General features: G+C 61.0%; 1 protein-coding gene across 7 annotated transcripts in view; it reads left to right on the forward strand.

Annotated features, from left to right (window-relative positions):
* The window catches only part of STARD8 (StAR related lipid transfer domain containing 8), a 56,709-nt gene that overhangs the window by 22,843 nt on the left and 7,605 nt on the right, over positions 1-26,261 (forward strand). For 4 of the 7 annotated variants that reach the window (XM_035325224.1, XM_035325231.1, XM_035325230.1 and 1 more), the window contains 3 exons: positions 19,331-19,402; positions 21,728-21,809; positions 24,766-24,829. In XM_035325224.1, the coding sequence (XP_035181115.1) occupies positions 19,331-19,402; positions 21,728-21,809; positions 24,766-24,829 (218 nt within the window). Of the gene's footprint in view, positions 1-6,655; positions 6,858-9,878; positions 10,396-17,217; positions 17,421-19,330; positions 19,403-21,727; positions 21,810-24,765; positions 24,830-26,261 lie in introns of those variants that run through there. The other 3 variants (XM_035325228.1, XM_035325225.1, XM_035325226.1) reach the window with 3 other exon arrangements.

Here is a 26,261-nt window from a genome sequence, read left to right on the forward strand (position 1 = left end):
CCTCATCAGGGAGTTTGCACCTGCGTCACGGATTTGGGGCCAGTTTTGCTCAAGATGTGGTGGTGGTGCAACGACATGGGCACCTCGGGCAAGAGGATGCTCCCCTATTGCCAAGCCAGAACAAAGGCACCTGGAACCTTAATTGTGGGTGTCCCAGCGTGCAGCAGGGACTGAAAGGGTTAAACATGCTTTTTGCAGTGTGTTTGAAAAAAAAAAGAAAAAAAGCCATTTCCTTCATGTCCAGAGACAGTTTATTTTCTGGGCATTCTTCGGGACTCAGGGAGGTGCCTTTTCTTTAAGGCATTTCCTGTAAGCAAGTTTATATTTGGACTGGGGAGGGGGCGGGGGGCGGAGGTCGGTGGGGAGGGGGCCGGTGCCCCGGTGGAGTGACCTCAGCTTTTGGCTCCTTCTCCCAAATTGTTTGAGGCAGCGGCTGCGGGGCGGGGGAAGGAGCCGAGCGGGCCCTCACCGGGATGCCAGAAACCCGGAGCGCACGGGGGGGTCACGCCGAGCAGGATGGAGCGACGCTGGCTGGGGAGAGCAAAACCTCATCTGTATCAAACCCTCCGTGTTCAGAGCAGGAACAAAATCCCCTTACCGAGCTGTGTCATCACAGCACACCCTTGCTTTAAGCTCCCTCCTCGCTCTTGCTGCTGCCGTGTCCCATCGGGAGCTGGGGACCCAGACCAGCACCCGGTGCTGCTCCGTGCACCCTGATGGTGCTCCGTGCATCCCGCTGCTGCTCCGTGCATCCTGGTGCTGCTCCGTGCACCCCAGCAGCGCCCAGCAGGCACAGTTCTGGCTGCAGAAGGCATCAGAGGACGGTGGGCTCTGGAAAACGAAGCTGGCACCAGCAAGGGAGCTCAGTTCCAGTTGGTCTCAGTGCTGCTGCAGCGCCTTTGGTGGGAATTCGTGCGACGTGGGGCAGGGGCTGCAGAGAGCAGCTGCCCCGCGCTTGGAGGTGAGGAGCTGTTGTGTTCTGTCCTCCCTGCAAAGCTGTGACCTGCTAAGGCATCATTAAACGCCCTTCTCCATAATACCCAGAAAGGCTTTTAGGTAAGCGTGATGAGACGAAGATGAGACCCAAAATCTGGGGCCCATTGCTCACCATCTCTGTCTAATTTTGCTCTCCCTGTCCCCCAGGATAACGCTGATTTCTGTTAAAAACAGAAAAGCAGGCCAGTAATACATAAGATCATCAAAGCGTATTGTGCTCTCGAGCAGATTTGGAGCAGATTTAACTCTTTCCTGTTGATATTTGATCAGATGTTTATTCTTGTGCAAACCCCTTGGAGCTTGCTGCGGGAGCCGCAGCTGCCCCTGGGACCAGACGCGGCAGGTTGGGTTAACCTCCGTGGCCCAAGCAATTCTCCCATTGTTCCCCATGCCAAGTTTCTTCTCCCCCATTTTGTTTTCTTTTTATTACTGTGATTTCCTAACATCGGAAGAGGCGAGTTATGAAACTGGAGTTATCCAAACACGTCTTGTTTGAAGATAGCGTTTCATCCAGCAGATGCAGCTTCCTGCCCTGTAAATGGTTTCCATTGTTTCGCCTTGGCTCCTGGCCCTCTGTCTGCTGGGGCCGCTGGTGGTGTCGCTCCGCGCCGGCAGCTCGAGCAGTGGCAGTCCCCGCCATGAAACACCAGTGGCCATGAGGCGGTGTGACAAGGCCGAACTGGGAGCGCTGGTGTTTTGTAGATAGCCGCGGAAGACATCTGGGAGGCTTGCTGGAGGCCGCCTCTGCTTGGGTTAGAGGCAGGTGCCTGCTTTGGGGCTGGGAGGTGCTGCCTTGCTGTGGCTGCCGCTTCAGCAGGAGACGCTCGGTTTTCCCGCAGTGTCCACCGTCTGGGGACGTCCCCGGGTGCCATTTCTGCTCAAAGACGCGCCGAGGCAAAGCGCCCCACGTGCCTGCTCGGGGGATCCCGTGTCTGAACGGGGCCTTGGGGCCCGCGACCAGATGCCAGCTGCTGAGACAAGAAGCAGCACCGAGCGGTTACAGAATGCTGCGTTGTTCTCCCCGGCCTTCTCGGCTGCGCACCAGGATTGTCTTGCGCTCGGCCATGTGCGGGGACAGCTGCTGACCTAGTGGTTTGCCCTCCGGTTGTCAAAGAGGAAGGAACTGGAGGAGCGGCTGCGTACCGTCAGGTGACGCTGGCCGGTGTGATTATTCCCAGCCCCGAGGCAGCTGCGTCCTTGTCAGGCCTTTCCCAGGTACCGCGGAAGAAGCGGGTGTGAAGAAGCACCCTGGGGGCGTGCTGGGGAAGCCGCCGGTCCTCCCGCTGCTCCGGGGCTTGGAGAGGCAGCCGTGGGGGCTTCCTGCCCTGCTTCAGGGAAATCCTGCCAGGGGATGTGTAAGGGCTCTGAGCAGCTCTGCTATCCCTCAGAAACCCGAGGCTGGGTTTGTGGCAAGCCCCTGAGCCCTACATCAGCGGTAAAAGAGAGGGGAGGAGGACGAGGCTCCAGAGGAGGCTGCAGCACCTGCGTGCTCGGTGCCACTTGTCCCATGGAGCTGTCCCATCCACAGCAGCACGAGGAATGCCTTGGCCCTGCCTGCTTCAGAGCCAAAATCACTTGGCTTCGGCTGTGTTTGTGCCCTGTCTTACTTTTTGCCTTTGTGTTTTGTGTCCCTTAAGTTTCCCTGACTAAAATATTTGCAGACTGCTCTCAGACTTGTAACCGTGCGAGCATTCACACCATGACCGCCTCCGGCAGGTAACTGCCACGACGCCGTCTGGCTGCTGTCCCTGATGAGGAGCGTTTGGTCCAGAAATCAGAAAAGTCTGAACTGCTTTTCCAGTAGGACGGTTAAATAGGAAATGAAGAAAGTAGTGATATGCTCCCTGAACAGCTGCTACGAATATGACAAGTGTGTTTATCAGTGGAACGGGAGGCTGCTCTCCCCTCCACAGCCTGCTAGAAGGGGCGGTGGGTGAAGGCTGTTTTGGTGGTAAAAGGCTGGGAATTCCGCTTGTCTTGGCAGGGGGAGCAGCCAGCACGTACAGACAAAGCTGCGGGAGTTCGGTAGCTGGCCTCCGAGGGGTCCTTCAGCACAGAGACTTTGAACACCAGCGTTTTGGAGAAGGAAAGCAGGCGTTTGTCAGCACCTGGGAAGGCAAGGGGGGCCCTGCCGAGGCTGTGAGCAGGCAGTGGGAGCGCGGCGGCTGCCGGGGAGCCTCGCCTCTTCTCCTCGGGCAGCTCCCGGGAGAGCCGTGCTGCTGGTGGCTCGGGGCGGCCGGGGTGCCGAGGTGTGTGCGGGGTTTGTGGCCTTGTTCCCTGGCATCGTGAGAACAGGATGGCGCTGTCGGTTTTACTAATTCTTCGAAGCACGCTTTTAATTCTGCTTTTTAGAGAAAAAGTGAAATGTGGTCTCCAAGCGCAGGGACACCTGCTGTGGCCGAGTTGTTTGGCCGCATCCTTCCTGTTTCAGACAGCCAGGCTCCGCGGCGAGATGGAGCTGGGGGGGCCCTGGGGGCCTCCGGCAGCCGGGGCGTTGGGTGAGGGTCTCCTCACGCCCAATGCGAGGTGCGTGCGGGCTGAAAGGGGCACGTGGGGTGCCCCCACCGTTCCCAGTCCCGTCCTCCCTGAGCAGTCCCCAGACACTGGGAGGGAGCTCTGTGGTGGCTGCAGGACACGTGGCGTGGGATTAAAGCTGTGGATGAGGAGGAAGAGGGTCAGAGCCTGCTGGTAAGTCAAAGCTTTCCTGCCTGGTGCAGCGGGACCGGGGCACGGGGCTGCTGCTGGCTGGGACCGTGTGCTCCGAGCGCGCGGCACGCAGCCGGTAACCGGCAAGTGGCTGAGGGCTTCTGGGCAGCGGGGAGCTGGAGGCAGGTTGGGACTTGGTTGGAGCTGCCCGAGGAGGTGAATTTTGGGTGAGTTGTGTTTTGCTGACAGCAGAGCCTGTGCCAGTTGCTTCGAGAGGAGCTGGGTGTGCCGCAGAGCTCTTCCTTCGGCACCGGGCTGCGCAGGAAGCCACAGCGGGGAGCACGGCGTCCCCGGGGCACGAGCACAGCAGCGCTGCCCTGCCTCTCCCCTCGTGTCCTCCAGCTTTCCCACCTGCTGAAAAAGCCGTGATTTTTTATTTATTTATTTGTTGTCTTCGCATGAATGGAGTGTGCTTTTGTGAATGTTCTTTACGGGATGTGAAGCTGCAGATGTTTGCTCATTAATTAAGCTCTGCAGAACTGCTGCCGGAAGCAGCGCCAATCGCTTGGCAGAGGGCTGTGGTTTGATGCTTTTCCTTCCTGCTCCCTCGTCGGCTAAGCAAGCCCTGAGCTCGCCGTCCGCTTGTGCAACGGTCCCTGCCCCTTCCCTGCTCCGCCAGAGCGGTGCTTTGGGCTGGCGCCTCCCGTGCTGCGGTGGGCTGGGGTCCACCACGCAGGGTCACGGGGAAGGAGTTCACAGCTCTGTTCCCTGGCCACAGCCCGTCAGGGAAGGTAGAGGATAAAAGGTCAGAAGTTGAAATTATTTGTGTTTGATAAGGTTCGCTGACATTTCATCTCCATAGGGAGGAGGAAAGCACGGTGAATTAACAACATCTGCCTTGGCAGGGAGAGCCCTGCCTGGCTCTGGGTCAGGCTGGAGTCCTCTTCATGAGACCTGAAGCCTCTGTGATCCCAGTCTCCTCATTAAACACGAAGACGGTGATCTCAGATGTCCTTGGGCTTCTCTCTCGGCACTGGCAGAGTCTCTCACCTGTCCAGCTGCCTCACTTGGCGCAATCTCCTGCTTTCTGGCCCTGCATGCCACTCCTCCAACAGGGGCTGTGCTTGTAAACGTCTCCTGGCAGCGAGGATAAATATAACTGGATGTTGTGCAATTCTGTGCTCTGCGCATTGAGGCACTTTTGTCACCCTGCCAGGCTCCTGAGCCGGTTGGGGTGTCGGGTGGTCCAGCAGGGGCTTGGACATTTCTTTTCCAGCTCCCTGCTGCCAGTCATGCCCCGGTGTCCCCTCCAGTGTGCCTGGGGCAGGGCGCTGAGCCTGGGTGCTCCCTGGGCGCTGAAATTCGCCTCTGTCACGGAGCCGCTGGGTCTGGGGGTGGCTGGGGGGACGTGGTGCCAGCTGCGGGTACCCCAGTTCCTGCTGCCTTATCTCTCCAGCCCAGCGGGCTGGCACTTGTAATTTATCCAGTAACGGCTCCTTATCCGGACGGGGAAAACAGTAACAGCGGGCAGGGCACGCAAAGAAGGAGAGCAAATAAGGAAAAAGGAACACGGGCAAGCTCTGCTAGCCCCGATGGTGCTGGTGGAGCACATCAGTGTGGGGGTCAGGGCACCGCTTGTCCCGTGGGGCTGCCTGGCTGTGCCCCCGGGGCAGGTGGAGCGGGGCGCTGAGCACAGTGCGTGCCCTTACTGCATCGTGCGGCGTTAAACAGAAGCGAGGTACGGGTGCTGCAGTCGGCGTGCTGCTGCCATCGAGGCTGTGAGAGCCCTGCTGGAGCACAGGGGCTGGCTTTCTGCAAAGGAACGGGAGCAGAGACTTGTGCAGCAGATGTTTCAAGGCAGCTCAGCGCTCGGTTTTCTAACCACTTGTGAAAGCCCAGCGTGCATTAAGGGCTCTGCGTCCCTTCAGAAAATGCGTGCGTGTCAAAAATTAGTGACTCATAAAAATAGACACGGATGAGTCCTAGAAAGTAGTGAGCTGATTGATTTACCACAAGTGACGTTAGCCCGCAGCTCGAAGGTAGAAGTTTTCCGAGGCAAAGGTTTCCTGAGAAACATCAACAGAAGACCGACCGCATGCCAGTGAGCGTAGCTTGAGAAGGTGTCAATATTTTAAAGCATTGTTCTGAAAGACATGAGGATGAATGCTGTGGAAGCTTAGGTGAGTGAAATGCTTCCATGCAAGCCATCCATGAGTGGGGCTGAGGTGGCAATGGGAGGCTTCACGTTCTGGGAGTTGCCCCGAGGCTCAGGAAAGGTGGATATTGCTGCCAAGGGCCTCGCTCCTCAACGCTTGGGTGCTCAGGGGGACTTTGAGCCCTGCCCAAGGGCCCTTCCCGGCTGGCTGCCTGCTGGCCAAGGAGCCCGGAGCGGCTCCGAAAGCCTTTCCCTCTGAATTCCTGCCCAACGGCCATGCTGCGGGACAGTGCCCACCTGGCTGCTGCAGCCGAAGCTTTGCTGGAGGGCTTTTTCCTTTCTCACTGTAGGTGAAGGTCCTGATACGACTATTTTATTTCAAAGCTTTGCTAATATAACCCCTGGGTAGCATCAAACGTGGGCTGGAGTCACTTTCTCCAGTCCCTGTGAGTAAGCCCTTCATCAGGAGGGGAATTTGTCTCCCGTGAGCTGCAGACTCCTCCTCGCTTTGTTGTTGCCCTTCCGGCTACAAGCACAAGCGGGGCCGTTGTGCAGTCGGGTCAGTACTCAGCCAGGCAAAAAAGCCCCGAGTAGGTCTTGCTGTGACAAATCTCCTTCTACTTAGACAGGGACTTTCACATGGAAGGGAAGCTGGGAAAAGCATGTCTGTTCCTGCCAAAAGGAGCTTGTTTGCAAGTAACCGGCCTCTGTTTTCTAATGCTGCTACCGCGAATGGTCGGTGTGTTGAATTAGGGCTTCCTGCTGTCTTCCAACTCATGGGCTTCTCCTTGACGTGACCCTAGGGAGGTCTTCCTGTACTTCTGACCTTGCTGTCTGCAGCCACGGGAGTCAGTCTAATGCATTCGGCGTCATAACTTCCCTTGAGCCTGGGTAGCGGTGCGAGGAGGGCGTGTGTCTGCGTGTAAAACCCTGAGAAGGCCGGGAAGTGCTTGGTTAAGCAGCAGAACTGAAGGAGAGAGTCACTCTAACCATCTCTGAGAAGCACTTCCCATTGCTTACAGCAGATGTGTGGGGTTTAACACTGGTCCTTCAGCTACAGGTAAGTGCGCTTCCCTCCGTGGATCCTCAGATCCCCCTGCCACAACGGGTGCAGTCCCCTTGCCGTGTCCCACCGGGCTTCGCTGCCTTCAGCTCCTCGGAAGATGTCACGTTGGGCGTTCAGGGCCTGGGCTTACACTGCGTGCTGGTAGGTAGGGTGTCTGGGGCGGCGGGGAGCAGAGCTGACCCGGGCAGAGGTGGCTTCTCAGACGGGACCAGGCCAGGTGAGCCGGGTCCGTAATTCCCAGGGTAGATGCGTGGTTCGTCTTCCACTGGGATTCGGCATCTTGACTCTCAGGTCAGCATATGAGTCTATATGAGTCTACATCGCTCGAGGCCTGCTTTTGCATCCTGTTTTGTAACATTCCCTGACATTCCCCACATTCCTGGCAAGAAGACTTCTGTATTTTTTAAAAATATTCCTTTGTCTCTTCACAAAACCGTGACATCCTTTAAAACTACTTCTCGAGAAGCCTGTTGGCTTGCTCTCTGCAGCAGCTCCTGTTAGCTTCATAAAGAAAAGGAAGCCTTGAGCTTGGAGCCCAGCCCCACCACCATCTCCTTCCAATGCGGAAGGAGCGGGAGCGGGGAAGAGGGAGGCTTGTGGGGCTCGGGTCGATTCCCTACACCTCGGCTCCATGTTACCTGCTTCCACCCTTGCTCACCATGTGTTCATGATGATCCTGTGCTCAGAGCCGTGCTTGTGGCACTTCTGCAGCCCATGTCAACTGGAGGTTTCTGGTTTCGGAGGAGAACTTTGTGGTCCTGGGGCTGGGATCCTGCCTCTAGCACTGCCCTCTGCCTTACCTACCAGGGTGTAAGGAAGAAGGCTGAGGGGAGACTGGGATGTTTTGCAGGGCTGTATCCATTGGGGATGAGAGACATGTTGTGTTTCGCACCAGGTGTCAGAAACAGGGTGGGAGATAAATAACGAGGTGTTAAAGGCAGCAGTATGTCCTGGTGGAGAGTTGGTCTTGAACCAATGCAGCTTGTTGTCAGCTGAACTGGGGTATATCTGGTAAAGCTGTCGGTACCACTGCAGCTGTACGTCAGAGTGACCAGGAAAGGACCGGTTTGAGAAGGAGAAGCACAAACCAAGAACAAAACCCACAGGTCCCTGTGTCGTGTCTTCTCCCAGAGCTGGGGCCCCGTTCCCGTGTTTCTGCAGGGCAGCAGCTCCCCGGGGAGCCCCCTGAAGGGGCTCTGCCAGCTCCCCCTTCCCCACTTGTCGAGGGGACGGGGCCATGGGGCCCTTCAGCACGCCTGGGACGGAGCTGCTGGTGCAGGGACCCCCTCAGCCTCCTCTCCTGCGCAGCGTTTCAGTTCGCTCCAGGCACACGGACTGGACCAGCTGTCTCCTCCAGCTCTCTGGAGCCAGCACAGGCCCTCTCCTCTCTTCTCTCCCACCTAAAAATGTTGGCTGACTGAAAACCCAGGAGGCAGCTGCTGCCCTTTTGCTGCAGCTGGAAATTATGGTCTGGTTTCCTTCTGTGGCGCCACAGGAGCGTTAACGACAGGAAGGTCCGGCCAGGGCTGTGATGGAAGAGGCTCTTCCTGAGGAGACCCGGAGCACCATCCCCGTGCCGAGGAGAGGCCGTGGCAGCGGGCAGGACGTGCCTGTGGCACCTGGGAGCCTGTCCGGAGCCACCTGTCCCCTCAGAGAGCCCGCCGTGGTCATCACCCCTGGTCCGCAGTGTGCGTCTGCTGCGGCCTGTGCCCAGCAGGCCTTCCTCGCTGCCAAGCGGGGCTGTTACTTAGTGTTGGCTGTGCCTGCTGCTGGCTCCTTTCTGGCGGTGCTTGCAGCCCCAGGAGGATCAGGAGTGCTCGGTTCAGAGATCTCATTAACCTGCTCCATCGAAACAGCTTCGTGGGATCCTTGAGCAGCGGTACTGCAGTTCGTGTTGTGGGCTGGCCCGGCAGCAGCCGCGACACCTTCCCTGACAGCACACTGCAGGGTCGTGGCGTCGCTGGGGCCCGGCGCTTCCTTGCATCGCTAGGACATGAGATCACGTTTGGAAGCAGTTTGGGCTCCTCCCGTGGTGGAGGAAATTTTGCACATGGTCATTGGTAACTTGGATGGCCACGGAGACGCCTCCACATCTGCCAGCGACTCCCTGGTGTCAGCAGGAGACCCTCGCTGCCACGTGCGGGTGTCTGTGTCCCGCTCCCCGCCAAGGGCTGCTCTCGGACGGATCTGGCAGCCCACTCCATCGGCTGCCCCCTTCTGCACTTCGGACCGAGGGCTCCCCTGCCAGGTCCTGCTCCAACGAGGGGATCTCGCAGCTCGTTCTGTGAACGGATCGTGCCAAAAGCGCCGAATGAGGAGAGTGCAGTTACAGAGAATGTGCTTTTCATTATGGAGGCTAATCCCATGTCATCCAAAGCTTCTTATTCGGAGCATGTTGTTCGCCTTAGCTGCATCCTGCCTGACAGGGCTGCGCGAGTCCTGCCTGCGTGAAGGGAAGGTGTGCTCCCGTGGCAAAGCGAAGCACCGGTGGGCTGAGCACAAACCATGAATATATGGCAAATTCGGCAGTCAAGTCCATATGTCTCAGATAGCAGGTCCTCCCGTTCTCATCCCCGAACAACCATTTCTTCAAAGCTTTTGGTCCCCTTTGATATCCTGAGGAACTGGGAAGTTTATGATGGCATCGGTCCCTGCCTTCCGTTCTGCCAGCTCTCCCAGGGGACGCGGTTCCCGTAGGAAAAGGCTGGATCCACCCGCGCTCCTGCCTGGCTGGCAGCGGCTCGCAGCTCTGCAGTTTGCCAGCAGCTGGCCACCAGAAGCTGCTCGGTGCGACAGGAGCCCTGCGACGTGCAGGCAGCGACCCATGGGCTTTGTGCCGTCCCACTGCAAAGCCTGCACCGGCGAAATGAGGCTCTGCAGGAAGCGACACGGGCACCCCAGGGAGACCCCAAGTATCTCGGTTTTCTAATTGCAACTGACCGCTGCAGCCTGCCTGGCTGGGGCGGGCGTCCAGTCCCTGCCGGCCGCGGTGCTGGCTCCAGCCACCGCTCGCCCGCTGCCTGCAGGGGACAGGAACGCCCCTGTGCTGCAGGGTGGCTGCTGTCCGTGAGTCACCGTGGGAGGGAAGTCAGTCTGTCCGGCCTGCGGCAGCCCTTCCACAGAGCTTGAAATAGTTAAGCAGCGTACATGCATGCATATGCGCCATCGCTTTAGCTTTCTGTGCGCTCTCCCCCTCCTACTCCCACCCCTGCTATTTAAACAGTTCAGCCTTTTGCACAGGCGTAGATATCCTGTTTGTTGCTGGAGAGAAATTGGACGGCTTTCTGTACACGCCGGGTCGGTCAGGGCAGGTTTGAGAAGCTCGGTACGCTAGGCCTGCATGGAAAAAGTCGGAGCTCTCCAGCTGCCTGCCGCCGGGAAGGACTTTGGCCAGGAGCCCTCTCGCTGCCAGTGGATGGTGCCCAGCGTGGCTGAAGCGGGGCCAGGAGGGCAGTGGTCATGCTGATATTCCTTTCTGCATTTAAGTCACAGTCTCCAATGAACAAAGCCAGGATTAACAGCTTCTGCCATGGTGAGTCTGCTCGTGCCCCAGCTCTGTATGTTCATCCCGTAGAAGCTTTCAGCCAACAAACACGTTTTAAAGGGGGAGATGGAAAAGTCTGTGGGATGACCTTTTTCCTTGTCAGAGATTGCTTGAAAACAGCATTTCCTTTGCAGTTAGTTTGCTTTGGCTTTTACACTGCAGGGTGAGGGAAGGGTTAGGAGGTGCAATTTGTTTTGTTGTTAAGCTTTCTGTTTTGAGAAACAGAACAGATCTTCCTTTGCCTTTTTTCTTTTCTTATTTTTTTTTTCCTTGAACTGATCTGTGGCTTCTGTGCTGGGCGAGGGGCTGCAGTCACTGCCAGATGCGAGCCCCAAGCCCCCGGTAAGATGAAGGCACTGATGTTTAGGGTGCGGTTGTGCTCGATAGGAAGGAGAGGGGAAATGGATGCGACAAAGTGCAGACTGGTTTCAGTTACGTGGTGTGTGGCTTCCATTTCAACCCCTCCGCTCCCTGCTTAAGATGCTGCAGACAGAGTAGATCTGTGGCCTCTTTAATATTTGGGCTTATTTCTCCCCGAGTCAGCCAAGCTGGTGAAAGCACTGTGACTCCGCGGCATGCCAGCTCTTAGGAACCTTTGATTGTTTCCTGAGGCCGTGCCAAAATGCCCTTCTGTGCGCGCTGCCCCCAGCCTCGGCCATGCAGCGAGAGCGCCCGGGGTTGAGAGCCCACTTTGGCTGGGAGCCCCGGGGCACGCGGACGTGCCAGCCCTGCCACGGGGACGTTTGGTGGCCCGCCGCCGGCTGCTGGTTGAAAGGCAGTTTTCAGATAGAGGAAAGGAGGACAGGAAGGAGGGGGGAGGAGAGGGAAAGAGCCTGGCCGCGGTGAAGGGCGAGCTGCGGGGCGGGGAGGGGACGGATGCGCGCTCACAGCAAATGGAAATTCCTGCCCGGGAACTGCGCGCAGCTGTGCCGGTGACCAATGCGCCAGCAATGCCGGTGGGGTCTCAGCGGAGCGCTTGTGTGCTTTGGACAGCAAGAGGGATCTGTAACTTGTAGTTAATCCCTTAATGCTCCATGTGGGAGAGATCCTATGGGCAGAGCAAAAAGTCCTGCCCCAGCTCATGCAGCCTGCATTTGCATGAGAAGCGTTATTTGGCTGCGTTTTGAAGCTGTGTTCTTATGTTTTGTTTTTACGCCTTGATTTGCGGTTTTCTCCGGAAGAGCTATGGGAGGCCTGGGGGCTGTGCGCCAGCAGGCGTGCGGAGGGGGAGCGGGACGCAGCGACGCGAGCTTTGCCCTGCCCGACCCAGTGGGCTTCGCACAGAGCAAGGCTGTGGAACAGGGAAAACCCTCCCGTGTTTTGTAAATGAAATCCTCAGTGTGCTGGGGGCAGGCTAAGGGCTGGCATGGCCGTCACCCATCTGCCCGTGCTGGGTGGCGTGCTGTTAAAAGCCTGGAGCCAGTGTGGTGGGACTGCGCACCAGGTACCGAGGAGCACGCACAGCACCGGTGCAGAACCGCTGGGCACCTCCGCGGGCACAGCTCCCCGTGGAGCAGATGCAGCACGGGGATGCAGGGGCCGGTGGACAGGCAGGGTTTGGCCAAAGGAATGGCAGTCCCTGCCAGGCGGGGGGATGGCCTCGGGGTCCTGTTTCAGGATCAGAAATATGGGGAGCAGTCAGGCAGAAGAGGTAGGCAGGTTAGTGCACGCAGCTGGAGGAATACTCGATTCTGGCTTATCGTTGTATGGTGGCGTTGGAAAAGAGAAGAGCCCTAAAGGAAGCCCCTGTGCCTCTGCTGAGAACCCGGTGCCTGTTTGCTCCTGCAGGGAAGTGATCCTGTGCCGGGGCTGTGGCAGCGCCTGCCCAACGCTGGCTCTGGGCTCTCCGTCCCCAGGTTCTGCTTCTGGGCAGCACCAAATGGCAGCAGGGAGCCCACGCGGTGGTGCTTCTCCGCGGGGCTCCTCTGGTAACGGAGACAGGTGTTTCTTCTAACAGAATGCACAGAAACAGCGGAACTCCTTCATAGCTTCAGCAAATCAGTGCTTTGTAATACCTGGGCTTAGAAGCGGAGGGAGCTGAGGAGAGCTCCCAGGAGAGGTTTCCGCAGGTTGCGCTGCCTGGGGTTACAAACCTGCATCAGGTGCGGCGTCACCGAGCTGAGAGCTCTGCAAAGATGAGAGCTGCTGCCGGTTCCTGGCTTCAGAGCACAACGCCTGCCCTTTTCCTGTGCCCTGCTGCTGGCCTTCAGTGGTAGCTCGTGCCGGGTCTCTGATGCCGTGCCAGCGCTGTGGCGAGAGCAGCACCGTGGCGCAGCTCCCTGACGGCGTGCCAGAGGTGGCACTGGGCTGCAAGCGCGTCTCGCTGGTGGGGCTGGCTCTGAAACACTTCCAAGCAGTGGAAAAATGGAATCTTATTTTTGTCCAGGTAAAGACACGCATCACGGGGTTCCTCCTCGGCGGGCGCCGTGCCCCAGCGCCGTCGGGGGGGTCTCTGGCAGAGCCCTGCCGCGGGGACGGCGTCCGCTAGTCCAAACAAAGCGCGTGAGAGGTCCGTGGGATGACCAGCAGGAAAACAACAGTGCAATTTTAGAAAGGGTGGGATACAGGATGGGCAAGGAGGATTCGTTCTGCTGAACGTCCCAGGAGCTGTTTTCATCTTGCTTCTCTTCTGGGTTCCTGATACCGGGAATTAGAGCGCCCAGCCACCACGGCCACCTGAGGAGCAGAAACACGCGTGTGTAAGAGGACAAATGTTCAATACATCCGTGGTTGGGTTGTCAGGGGCCTGCCTTAGGAGGAGGCACGAGTCGGCTCTCTTGGCACAGTGCACAGGCTGCAGAAGATGCTTATGTGCGTTTTGGAGCAGAAGCCCCCGCAGCTGATACAACGGCACACCGTCGGGAGGGCTGTGCGAGCCTCGCCGGGCCCCTCGGGAGCGCAGTGCTTGCGTTTGCACACCTGCAGGCTGCTGTTTGTCCCCGCGGTTGGTCGGGGCCAGGATGGTTTGCGTGTGTGTGTGAAGGGGGAAACGTGGAGAGCTGCTGCAGGGCTGCTGCCTTGTTACTCTGCCCAGCTGGGCGCCATGGTTCTCCTTCAGCTGTTTGGAGTTGTGCAGGACTGGCTCGGAGCTCTTAGCTTGTCAAAGGGTGGCGAACTGCAAGCACACAGCTCCTGCTGGTGCAGTGCAGTCACCGCTCCAGGCATCGCTCGCAGTCCTGCTGGATGCGTCAGCCACACCAGCACCTTCTTTTAACTCTTTCCTCTGTCCCCTGTGCGTATACGTGCATTTGTGTAGATGCAGGCAGCAAATCAGGACAAATGCCGTCTGTACACCCAGGAAGGGAATAACAGGACCAGTGCCAAAGAGAAGGCTCTGCCTGCTCAGCCCTCAGTCCAGACCAGGTCAGAAGCAATCCGTCGGCTGTGCTGACGCTGCCCCATCTTCTCAGGGCAGAGCACGGGGTGGGCTGGAGCCGGGGGCCCCCTCTGCCCATTCCTTCTCCAGGACCCCTGTCCTGGTGGCTGTCCTCCTGCAGCGGGGGCTCCGACTGCCCGGGGTGAGGGCTCCTGCCCTGCCCGTGCACTGCTGGGCTCAGAGCAGCTGGAGGAGCACAGGTGGGGAGCGAGGAGGGCGGATGAGGGTCTTGGCCCTTCCTGGCCCTTTGTTTCTTTTCCTGTGGGTGCCCCTTGTCCCCACCAGACACCTGCTCTGCAGCGGCAGCACGCAGCCTCTGCACATCTAACCCTGACCGCCCCGGCGCTCTGAGGGCTGCTGGGTGCAGCCTGCAGCCGAGGGCCATGAGGAGGAATCCTGGGGTGGCCAGAGCTGCGAGAAGCCACCGAGGAGTGGAAATGCTTGTGGGGAGCGCGTGGCTATAATTACACCTAGGGGAGGAAGTGACTGCGTTCGCTTCCAGCCCCCGTACCGAGCGCCTCACCTCGCTCGCACACACAGCGGCCTTTGTGCGGCCCGCCGCCGGGCGCAGCCACAAACCCAGCGAGAAGCAGCCGCCGGCTCCTGGCCCCTGCCCCTGCCCGCAGCGAGGAGCTGGGGGTGGCTGGGAGCCGCGGCGGTGCTGGGCGGGCCGGTGACGGGCTCTGGAGCCAGCCGGGGCTGGCGATGCCACCACACTGTCACCCCCCTGCTGCAGCTCGGCCGCACGGTGCCAGGGTGCTCCTCAGAGCCTGGTGGAGGCATCCGAACAATTCCTCGCTGGTGACAGAGCACGCAGCAGTTCCCAAACCTGGTGAGACCTCTTTGCAGTGCTACGGTTAATTATGGAAACCCACTGCCTCTGGGACGGCGTCCAGCCGAGCTGCTCATTCCTGTCTCCGTGCCCTCTCCGCGCTTGCGGCTTTGAAGTCCCTGCGGTTCGCTGGGTCGCGCTGGGAGCTAGCGGGGCCGGCGGCAGACGATTTGTACTTCTCAGCCCAGCGTGCCAGCCCGCGCGTGGACGGGGGATGCCCGCGGCTCGGAGCCCTCTCCCGGCTCCAGACACCCGGCTGGCGTGGGCAGAGCCCTCTGTGCGAGATGTGGCACACGGCGCTGGGCACGCGTGGGCGGCAGCGTGGGGTTGCTCCTGGCGCCAGGGCTCGGGCGCCAGCAGCTGCAGCCGTTGTCCCTCCCCTGCTGTGAAGCCTCTGGGGACGGGCATGGGGGGATCCCCGTGGTTTTGTTTCGCTTGTGCTGCTTTGGGGTGAGCAGGGTGTGCAGACCTGGGGCTGCGACCTCAGCTGGGCCCACTGAGGGCAGGGGATGTGGACACTGGGGACCGAGGGGTCCGGACGTGTCCCTCTGGTGTGTTTGAGTGATGCCAAACCCGGCGCCGGTTGCTCTGAGCACAGAGCTGGGCGCTGCAGGCAGAACTGGATCCTGACTTCAGTGACACCGACGCAGCTGCTGCCGTACCTTCGGCAGGCGTAGGCAGCGGGTTTCCCGTGGGAGGTGGGGATTTCAGATCCCCGCTTGCTTAATTGGCCGCGGCACCGACCCCTGGTTCAGGAAGCGTGTTGGGATTTTCTGTTATTTCTGTAAAAATAGGCAAGGGCTTGTGCTTACAAGCTGGGAAGAGAAGCTGAGCTTCTGCATTATCCAGTGTTGTAGGCAACAGTTTATTTTGAAGTGTGATGGAAAGAAAACACGCACGCACACAGCGAGGTTCCCGCGCTGGCGCACGGCAGCCAGAGGCTGCTCCCGCTCGCATCTGCCGGCGTCCGATTTCCTGGCTTTCCATGATGTCATGCAGGGGCGATGCGATGGCGTGGTTTTCTTTTCGCTCACTAATTGGGTGTGTGGGGCTTTTTACGGGGATTTTGGAAACTTGCTCGGAGAGGCTCGGTCCTGGGGTGTTGCTTCTCCATTTTTTGTCGTTTATTTTAAAGCGAAAGTGCCGAGCCGGGGTTCTGGGAAGTGCTTTTCCTGTCACTAATTCGTTTGCTTGCAGTGATTCAGCTTGCTCGTTTTAGACCTGTCTGTCCTTGTACTGCATCTCCTGGGCTTCTGCCCACCCATGCCCGCTCCCGGAGCTGGCAGGGATGGCATGGGGAACCTGTGTCCCCAGCAGACTTGAGGGGGGAGCGCCAGCCCCAAACACCCCCTCGTGCCCCCGCACCGTCCTGAACCTGTGTGGAAGCCGTGGTGCAGGGACTGTGCTGGGGAGTGGATGCGAGAGGAAACTTTGTGCTTTTCTTCCCCTTTCAGTAGCCAAATGAGAGCCTCTGTCCTCATTTTCACTTTCTGACCTGCACTGCAGGGGGCTGGGACATGCAGTCGGCGCCAGTCGCCATCTCCTTCCCAACCCCCTGTGTGCCCCTGCCCCATCCCAGCAGTGGGCGCAGCCCCCGTGCTGCAGGAGCCTCGTCCCCGGGGACCTGTCCCCATGGTTGGCACAGCGCGGGGGTGGGGGGGTGCCCGTGGTGCCTCTTCCTTGGGCCGTGCCACCCGGCAGCTGCTGGCAAAGGGCAGAAGCTTTGCCTGGGGGACTCTCTGGTGGCTCGTAGGGGCTGTGCGTTACCAGGAGCCTTTTCCAGCAGGAGTGTTGGTGCTGGCTTTCCCTCGTGGGGATGTCCGGCTGCTTGCGCAGAGCTCAGCTCACACGGGAGCTCTCTGATGTGGGAGCTGTAACTGGGTTGCTCGTCTACCTGCCAGCCGCGTTCACAGAAGGCGCCAGCAGCTCTGTGTGCCCGGACTCCTCTCCAAGCCGGGTGAGCCGGCCAGCAGGTCGGAGTGCTGCTGGTGCTGACAGCTGCAGTAATGCAAACACACGGAGCGGGAAGGGTTGCATAAGTCCTCTTAGGAAACCCATCTAAAAATAACAGGAACTGGCTTGCCCTTCTTCCCCTCCCCGATGTCTGTGACATCCAGGATGGCAACACTCCGGGCTTTGCGTACCCCACCTTTATCTGCAGCGCGCTTTCGGTGCAAGAGCCGCGGGGCGGTGACGGTCACGGCACCGTGCCCCGATGGCACCGCGGGCACAGCTCATGATGGGTGACCCCGTCACAGCATCCGGCCACGGCCCCGCTGCCACCAAGTCCCCCTCAGGCCATTCACAAGCTGCCTGTGTCATTCACACGAGTGTTTTTCTGCCCATTCTTATCGAGACTCGGAAAGATCCTTTCCTGTGCTTCCTTGGGAAAGTACTTCTGTGGAAAGGGCGGTGGGAGGAGGAAGCGGGCGGCCGGCTCCGTCCGGGACGGGGACACTTGGAAACCTTTTCTGTGCCAGCGCGGGGAGGCTCCTGCGTGCGCCGGGGCAGGGCGGGTGCCTGGGCTCCGCACGGGGCTTCGAGGACGGTGCCGGCAGCGGGTGAAGCGGGGTGCCTGGCTCCGGAGCGGGGCGAGGACAGGTAGCGCGCCCCCGGCAGCCTGCGGGGGGACCAAAACGTCTCGCTCTGCCTCCCTGCGTCCACAGGGCGATGTGCAGGGGCTCCGGTGGGCGCAGGCTGCCTGTGGCTGTGCTGGGTGTGCTGTGGCTCCCGCACGTCCCTGCGCAGACCCGTCGGGCGCCTCAGGCATGCTCTTCTACCAGCTCGGTCCCACTGCCGTAAGGGGTAAGCAGGGCACCAGGGCACACCGGGAGGGTGCACGGCTCTGCTCCTGGCTGCCCTTCCCTTCCCTCCGCTGTCCCTTTCAGGGGTGCCAGCCCCATCCCTTCCTGCGGGTGGGGGGGATTCGGACTCTGTGGGGCAGCAGCGGGTTGGGAGGATTGCGTTCCTTGTCCTGGCTGGGGGCTGCTGAACCTCTGGCCGTGGTGGCCTCATGGCCAGCGGCCCAGCCCTGAGCAACAGAGGGGCAGGGGCAGGGGCAGGGTGCTGGTGGGTCCGGGCGAGGCTGTGTGGCTGCGAGCGTGGGGCGGCAGCGTGAGGAGCTTGGTGTCACCCACCCCATGTGTCCCCCCCAGGCCCCGTGGTGTGAGGGCTGGGAGCGCTGGGCTCGCCGTGCCGCGGTGTGGGGGCTGCACAGGGGTCCTGGCTCTGAGCCCTGCCCTTCCACGAGGCTCAGGACGCGGTTTGGAGCCGCGTTCAGATGCTCGTTCCAAACCTCCTCCCCAGAATGTCCCAAGTATTTGGGCCGAGGGTTTTGGCTTGGTCCTGTCCTTAGCTGAACTGCTCGGCTTACCCCTTGTGCGCGCAGCTTTGTGATGGGGAACGGGAGCGGGGCTCTCACCCGGGGCTGTCGGGGGTGATGGAGCTGGGGAGTTCCACCACCATGACTCTTGGTGGATCAGGCCTGGTCCCAGCCTGTGCTGGGGTTGGCTTCTGGGAGGGATGGGCAGGGATCTGAAGCTGCAGTCACATTTTCTACATCTGAGGTCCAACGCCTGTCACCGCCAGAACTGTCGGTAAAGCAGGCAGATGGACTGCTGGCACCGGACAGCAGCTTTCTCCGGCTGCTGTGCCTTGGGGCTGTTCTCCCTCAGGTCCTGTAAATCCGAGGAATTTCCCAGAACATAGTGCTGGCCGTTGGGGGGGCTCGCCCTGGGAATAGCTGAACAGGACCGGGCCGGGCAGGGGCAGCAGGAAGCCATCGGGGCTCTGGTGGCTGGGCCAGCCGGCTCCGTGCGCCCCCCGGCCGGCCACAGCTGCGGCTCTCAGCACTGCTGAGATCCCCTCTGCCCGGGGATCTCTGTGCTCCCAGCAGGGCGCCCTGCGTGCCAGGAGGAAAGCCAGCTTGGAAGAAAAGGGGGTGGTCGGGATGGGCGAAGTGGGAGGGAAAATGAAGGGTTCCTTTGGCAGGCTTTTCGGGAGGATGTTTGCAAAAGACCCACGAAGTGAACAGCCCTAAGCTTGGATGGGCTCTGAATTAATTGTTAAAATGAAGACGTTCCTCTCTTGCCCGACAGTACTTCGTTTGGTTTGGTGGGCGTAGGAACAAAACGTTTCAAGGAGCAGTGGTAGGACGTTGACAGGACAAAGAGTGAGACCGGGTAGATTTCGATTGGATACAAGGAAGCAGTTCTTTATTCCGAGGGCGCTGAGGCCCTGCCCAGGCTGCCCAGAGGAGCTGTGGGTGCCCCATCCCTGGCGGTGCTGGGTGGGATTTGGGCAGCCCGGACTGGGGGCAGGGGGCCCTGCCCATGGCAGGGGGTGGGATCGTGTGGTCTCCAAGGTCCCTTCCAGCCCCAGCCGGTCTGTGATTCTGTGATCCCGTTATCAGGAGGTTACAGCTGTCTCGTGGGGCTGTCACTCTTGTGCCACGTCCTCTTTGTCCTGTGCTAGCGGGGCGTCCAGAGCCGGGCAGTTCCTGCCGTGTGAGCCTGCCCCGTGCCCAGCGTGGTGCCACCCCCAGGCCCGCGTGCTGCTTCCCCCTCGCTATTTCACGGTCGGTCATTTCTTCGGGTTTGTGCACGTGAAAGACAGGCGCAGGTGACGCCGGCGTGCTCCCGATGCGGGAGCTGCCTCTCGGTGCAGCATCCCTTCTGCCGGTGCGATGCTCAGACCGTCTCTCCGCTTTGTTTCAGAAATCGAAGCCAAGAAAGCTTGCGACTGGCTGCGAGCGGCAGGATTCCCGCAGTATGCCCAGCTGTACGAAGGTGAGAGCTGCTTCCTCCGCTCCCGGCTGTGGGGAAGGGCCAGCTACGTTTGCAGTAAGGTGGCTGGAGGCTGGATGTGCTGCAACACAGGCTGAGGGGCAGCACCTCCACGGCCTTGCGGCCCCCTGGGGCTCAGATCTCACCCGGGCGGGATGGGAGCAGGCGCAGGCGGTGGCGCGGAGCTTGGGGACGTGGGGGTGTGGGATGGGGGCAGCACTCCTGAGCAGGGCACCCGCAGCCCCTCGCTCCTCTGCCGCTGCAGAGGGAGGGGGCGAGCAGCCCAGCAGCCCAGCTCCTCGCTGGGGAGCCCTGCAGCAGGCGAGTGGAGCTGGTGGGTCCAGCAGCTGCAGCAGGGCATAGGCAGCACAGCTCCGAACAGCCGCGTCTGGGCTCCTGGCAGCCAGGCCTGGCCTGGGGCTGCCTTCTGGTCCCCCAGCACGCCCTGCATGTCACAGCTCTCCATCACTCCCAGCGGGGATGAGCAGGAAGTCCCTAGCCTGTAGGTGGCCTTTTTGTGTATCGACCAAGGGTGGCTGCAGGGAGAGCTCACAGAGCGCGGGGAGGGGGCAGGACGGCGGGCATTGCTTGCTGATTACGTGATTCTGTGTTAAAACGTTAGGCTTCCAGACTGGGTTGTGGTGTGGAGAACCAGCCATGCTGTTAACTTCCCTGCGTTCCCGAACTTCTCCCCTTCAGGCAGGGCTGCGAGGAAGTTCCCAGGGTGGCTGGGCAGGGCAGGGCAGGGCAGGCACTGGGTTGCCGACTGTGTCTGAGCAGCTTAGGGATGCTCGCAGGGGGTGGGAGCGCACAGCGCAGGCAGATGGTGTAGGTAATGCGGAGAAGGGACTTTTCCTTCTGCCCTCGCTCCTGACACATCCCTGAGGCTGCTGCCCTGCCCCGCCATCCCCCGGCAGTGAGCTCTGCCCTCCCTGCACACCGTGCCCGCAGCAGGCTGGCTCCCTGTGCCCTGCAGATCCCAGCGGGACGCTGCTTGGAGGGGCCGGGTCCCACCTCCGCCCCCACGCACGCATGCAGGCACCTTGCAATTAACTCTTCTGGAGCTCGTCTGATCAGCTGTGTTTGCTCCGAACACCCGGTGGGCACGCGGGTCCCTGCTGGGACGTGGCCGAAGCACTGAAGCAGCGCTTGCAGCCCGGCCCCCCCGGCAGAACAATAGGTGGAAGCCTGGCGGCGGGGGGAGCGCCGCCAGCCATTGTTCGCCCGCTTCCAGTGCCCCCACCCCTTCCAGCAGAGCCACGCTCCGGCCTCCTGGGTGATGGCTTTCCCGGCTGCCCGCTCGGGCCTGGGTTCTATTTCGGGGCAGCTCCCCGCAGAGCCACATGCCCGGGCTGCCCGGGTGTGCAGGTGAGCCCCAGCCCCGCTGCCGGCCCCGAGCAGCGCTGGGCGGCCAGGACGGCTGCTGCAGCTATGGATAAGCCAGCCTCGCTCCAGCCTCCCCGAGCAAAACTTCCCACATCCTATGACCGTGTCATTCTGTTCTCCCCAGCTGGCAGGGCTCAGCATCCCTTGGTAATTACGCTCAGTAGCTTCATTAACAACCAGACGTAGACTCGGGGCTAATTGTCCAGGCCCGGCGCAGCTGGTCCCAGCAGAGCTTTCTGGGTCTGCGCGGAGAGGAGCAGGGAACTGCATGGAGGACCTCGGGCACCTCGCCACCCTCCTTAGCTTGCCAAAAAGTGCACTGCCCAGGGACTCGGAGCATGTAGAGCCTTTCCTTGGTCCTCCAGCTGCTGCCCAGGGGCCTGCAAGTGTGTCTGCCCTGGGAGCCCCGGCCGTGGCCTTTGAGGACCGAAGGAGATGCTGGCACGTCTGCAGCACCCTGCTGGCGCGGCTTTCTCGATGCTGGGGGACCTCTGAGCAGCCCTTGGCTGTCCCCAGCAGCTTTCCTGACCCTGGTGGATTAGTGCACAAAGGGAGTCTGAGGGAGCAAGGGGTCGGTATGCATGCCTTGTGTTGTTTTATGGGTACCAAGATCTCCCTCGAGTAGTGTTTGGAATGTGGCTGCTCTCCAAAAACCACCATGGGCTGAGGCCACAGGTCTTTCCACACCAGCAGCAACATCTCCACCACTCTGTGGACCTGGATGTGGGGTCCAGACTTTGAGCCTGCTGCTGCTGGGTGCAGCGTGGGGCCTTGGACAGCAAATTAGTGAGGCCATGTCTTTGGGGAGGCGAGGTGAGGTCCTGGTGTGGCTGGTGGGGTGCTGGCGGCTGCTCTCCGAGAGCCGGTGTCAGGAGCGGGCGGTCCCCGCGGAGCTGCAGGGGCTCCTGGCCCCACTCATCCTCCTCTCGCCTTCCTCCCCAGACTCGCTGTTCCCACTTGACATCGGCGCTGTGAAGAAAGACCACAGCTTCCTGGACCAGGACTCCCTCAAATCCCTCTGCAGGTAAAGCCCCCTCCAGCCGGCTCACGCCGCAGAGCTGCGTGAGGCAGGGGCTCAGCACCGCCGCCCGGGTGCCGTGCGCGCACCCAGCCCCGCGGGCGCTGCCTGCCTGTCCCCGCCGCAGTGGGATGCGTTGTGCCGCGTTGTGCCGCCCCGTGGCTGTCGTGTCGGACGCACTGGTGCTGGGGGAACTACTGTGCTTTGTGTCCTGAGCATGCAGAGCGGCTGGAGAACAGCCGTTAGCCAGGAGTTCTCCTCTTTGTTTATTTTCGGGCCGCGTTGTGATTTCGTGTGCGGCTCACTCCAGGCTGTGGAGCTCTGCTCAACACTGATCAGTGAGGGGCGAGCTGTAAAACCGAGCCGTGGTGCAAAGGGACCCGGGGTTGCTGCACCAGCTGCCCGTGCTCCTCTCCCCGCTGGCTGCTCTGGTCATCAGGAGAGAGCCAGGCTTCCCCAGGGTGCACGTTGCTTTGCTCGGATGCTTAATAAGGTCTCTGGGAATGAGGTGCAGGCCGGACACCGCACCTCTGGCTCGCAGCGAAGGGGTCTTGCTTGGCTGCTGGTGTGAGCAGAACTCAGGTCACAGCGCCCGTGGCTGAGGTGGTGGCTGGGGACAGATCTGCACCTGGTCATCAGGCACATGTCACCTGCGGCAGGGAGCAAGCACGCAGCAAGGGATTTGCTGAGCACTTGTGCAACGAGAGCTGCTCCGTGGAAAGGCCACACGGCTAGCTAACCTTTTGTGCAGGTTGTGAGCTGCTTCGGGAGCTGTCTGGTTTGCACTGCTGGCTTTCTTTGTGCTGCCCGACCCGCTCTCGTTCCTGGAACAAACACGCTGTTGGTTGCTCCGGGGGAGGATTGCCCTGCCGGCGGGGCGCTGGCGGGGCTGTGTGGTGTGAGTGACCCCTGAGCCAGGCAACCGGAGCCGTGCCGAGTGTTTTCCAGCAGGACGCGCAGCAGCAGGGCTGAAAATAGCTCCGGGAGATGCCACCGCGCGTTTTTCTGGCAGGGGAGCAGTGCAGTATTTCAGAGATGAGCTCTAAATGCTGCCCTGACCCAGAGCAAGCAGCCGGCAGAAGGTACCCCCGTCCGTCTGTCCGTCCAGACGGGCCGCGTGTCGGGCTGCCGGGGGGTGGCTCAGCCCCGTGTCTGCTTTCGGGCCACATCCCCGTGCCTGTGCCCCTGCGCTGAGGAACCCGGCGGTGCTTGGCAGTTCTGCTGCCTCTTGCTTCCCTCCCACACGCGCTGTGGGGAGCGGAGAGGCCGAGGGGCAGGACGGGGCTGCTGGCCGCCTGCTGTCCCAGCACGGGCTGCTCTGCTCGGCACGGGGACCCCGGCTGCGCCATGCTTCTCCCGGCTGCGCTCAGCGTGGGGTGGGCTGGGGGGGCTGCGGGGTGCTGGGGGGAGCCCTTGTCCCCGGCTGAGCTTTCACATCCTTTTGTCTTCGCCTGGCTGGCAGGAGGCGTTCTGGAGGTCGCTGTGCCCCGCTAGCCTGCAGCAGGTCACCCCCATCCCGCAGCTCCTGGCAGCCTGCGCAGAGCCGGCGCCGCTGGGACGGAGCCGCTGGGGGGGCCTGGGGACAGGGGGCCTGCAGTGGTACCTCGCTGAGAGCCAAGGACGGCACTGAAAAGTGTAGCTCAGCCAGGGAAAGTTCTCCTGCGTGCCCTCTCCTCCCCACAAGCACACGTGTGCTGCCAGCAGGCTGCCGCTGCCGCGCTTCCCCAGCCCGGTCCCTTCGCGGCTGCCCACTCCCACCCAGCCGGGAGGGCAGAGGAGTGGCAGCGGGGCCAGCCCAGTCCCAGGCCCGGCTCCTGCCCTGGTGGATAAGGGAAACGCCTCCGAGGCTGCGGGGATTATGTACGTGGTGAACCTTCCCAGGTGGCCGTCAGGCACACCCAGGTGGCCTTCACCCCGAGCTGAGCACAGGCTGGATTCTGAACAGAAACCATCGCGGGTTGCTTGGCGGTCATTGCTTTGCCAGGTGACTTTCTTCCCCCGAACAATCGCTCGCTGCAGCCTCTCTCCGAGCACGGTCCTGGAGCCAGGCGGTCGCGATGAGCAGCCGTGTGAGGACGCTGCTGCCAGCTCTTGTGCGTGCTGCGGGGCCGTGCTCTGGTTCAGGAGTTTTCAGCAGGATCGTGAAAGGGACACGAGCCACATTTTTGTAAAATGTGCCTCAGATTTATTTAGGTTTTTAAATCAGCTGTGCAGAAGTAGTGTCTGCATGCTGGAACGAAAGTTGTGTTGTGCTTGCAGTGCCGTTTGCAGTGCCATTGGAGCTGCAGGGGTCCCGCCACCCCCTGCAGCCACCAGTGGGGCCAGCTCACAGCCCAGGACAAGCCCCTGGAGAGCTGAGGAAGCCGGGGTGCACAGCGATGGCGTGGCACGGCCGCCGAGGGGCCCTGGCAGCGCCCGGGGTGCTATGAGCGGAGGGAGCCAAGCGTCATTTGGTGCCGGGGCTGCTGCCGTGGGAGAGCACACACGGGGCTGGAGTGGCTGCGGGCGCTGGGGCACGGCCGGGCCGTCCTGGTGCCTGTGCACGGGCAGCGGGTGCCGCTCTGATGGCTGCGCTTGCAAAATCCCTGCTGGCCTGCGACCAAGTGCTTGTGCCACCAGCTTGCTGGAGAGGTTTAAACCTCTCGGCTGCTGTGCCAAGGGCTCGTGTGACTCGGTCCTTGCGCCGGGGTGAAGGAGGATCAGAGTGCCCCCGGATCTCCTCTGCAGGAGGAGGGTGCAGCTTCGGGAGCCCACCTGGGGACCCTGCGCTCTGCTGGGTGCGGGCTTGGAGCTGCTCCAGGCTCCGTCCGTCTGATCCCGGGAGCCGCAGCTGCGGGGTGACAGGTGACCAGGCACAACAGGAGCCGAAAGGCAAAAAATAGAAAAAAATAGGAAAAGAAGGAAAGCGTTGCAGGCAGAGCAGGAAGCCGCAGCCGGGTAAAGCTCTCTTGTTTCCTTGCAGGAGGCTGATGACCCTGAACACATGTGCCTCCATGAAGCTGGAAGTCCACTTTCAGCGTAAACAGGTGAGTCCTGGGCTCGAGGGGAACGTGCGCAGCTGGCGGGGCAGCGAGCCTGCTTTCCGTAATAACACCAGAGTGTGCCAGGACTGCCCCGGGCTGGTGCTGAGCAGTGCTCAGCGCTCCCTGCCCTGCCCTGCCCTGCAGGGGGATGCCAGACTGGGGCAGTGGCGGCGTGTGCCGTGCCGTGCCGCGCCGTGCCGTGCCATGCTGTGCCATGCCGTGCCGCACCGGCAGCACCAGCCTTGGGGGCTGTGCTGAGCTGGGGCTGGATGAGACCCCTCTGCAGGACACCTCCATTCCTCACTCCTCCTCCACCGTCGGCTTCATTCTGTCGGCGGGCCCGTGCCCAGGGCCCCAGCAGAATGGCAGGAAGGCCGCAGCGCGGGGCATTGTTCCCGCGTCCGGGTCCCCTTCTCTGCAGCACAAAGAAGCGGCGGGGGAAGGGGCCGGGGCGCACGGGGCAGGGGCTGGTCACAGCTGTTGCAGCAGCAGCGAGGCAGCAGGGCTCGGTGTGGGGGCGCTGGGGGTGCTGGATGGGCCGAGCCCCCCAGCTCCCAGGGCTGGGCAGGGCGCTCACCCGCTTGCCAAGTCACCGCTGGCGGTCGAGAGCCTGGCACTACCCTGTGGCCAGCGGGCAATGAACTCGAACCCCAGGCTGTTGATTTCAGCAGCAGTTTGCTACCCCTCGTTTCTTTCTGGAAGGCCTTGAGGCTTCTAGCTCCAGCCAGTGCCTTTCTGCACAGGTAGCACTACCCGGTCACCACTCGGCTCACGCTTTCCTTCATTCGTTTCCATCACCGTTCTCAGGAAGCCGTGGCTGTGGAGGGGGAAGTGCTCCTGTGGTTTGATTTTGGTCCCCGCGTTTTCCTCTTCTTCCTCCCTGCCCTCCAGCCTGGGTCAGCTCCTGCAGTTGTTCTCCTGCCCTCGCAGGCCTTACCTCCTATGTCCAGAGACACCAGATAAAGGGACGTGACATGTAGGCAGGCTGAAGCACGCAGCCTGGCATTTTGGATAACCCCTCACCCCGTGCTGCTTTCCTGAAGAAGCAAACTGTTACACAGAGGTTCCTTAGTAGGAAGCTGACGGTTTCTGTTCTGGCCTACAGATGCGTCGGCATATTAATAACAAAGCCTTTTATCTTTCCCCTGATGAACAGTACATTTCAAACGTGTGCTGGTTCGGTGCTCGGTGCCGGGAAGCCACCACGGGGGTGTAGCCCTGCTCGTTCCCCCTGCCCACGCCGGGCAGGGTGCCCAGATCCCCGTGTGTGCAGCCCTGCGGGGTGGGTACAGGCAGCCTCCCAGCCTCGCGCGCCTTTCTCTGTGCACGAAGAGCATTGTCTCAGGAAGGACCTGGCTGCCTGCTGAGCTCTGTCCCCTCCTTGCTTGTTCCTGCAGTAGCTGTAAAAGCTCAGGGTCAGCCTTTGACCCCAGAA

The sequence above is a fragment of the Oxyura jamaicensis genome, chromosome 4 (genome assembly GCF_011077185.1).
Source record: "Oxyura jamaicensis isolate SHBP4307 breed ruddy duck chromosome 4, BPBGC_Ojam_1.0, whole genome shotgun sequence".
Classification (NCBI taxonomy): Eukaryota; Metazoa; Chordata; class Aves; order Anseriformes; family Anatidae; genus Oxyura; species Oxyura jamaicensis.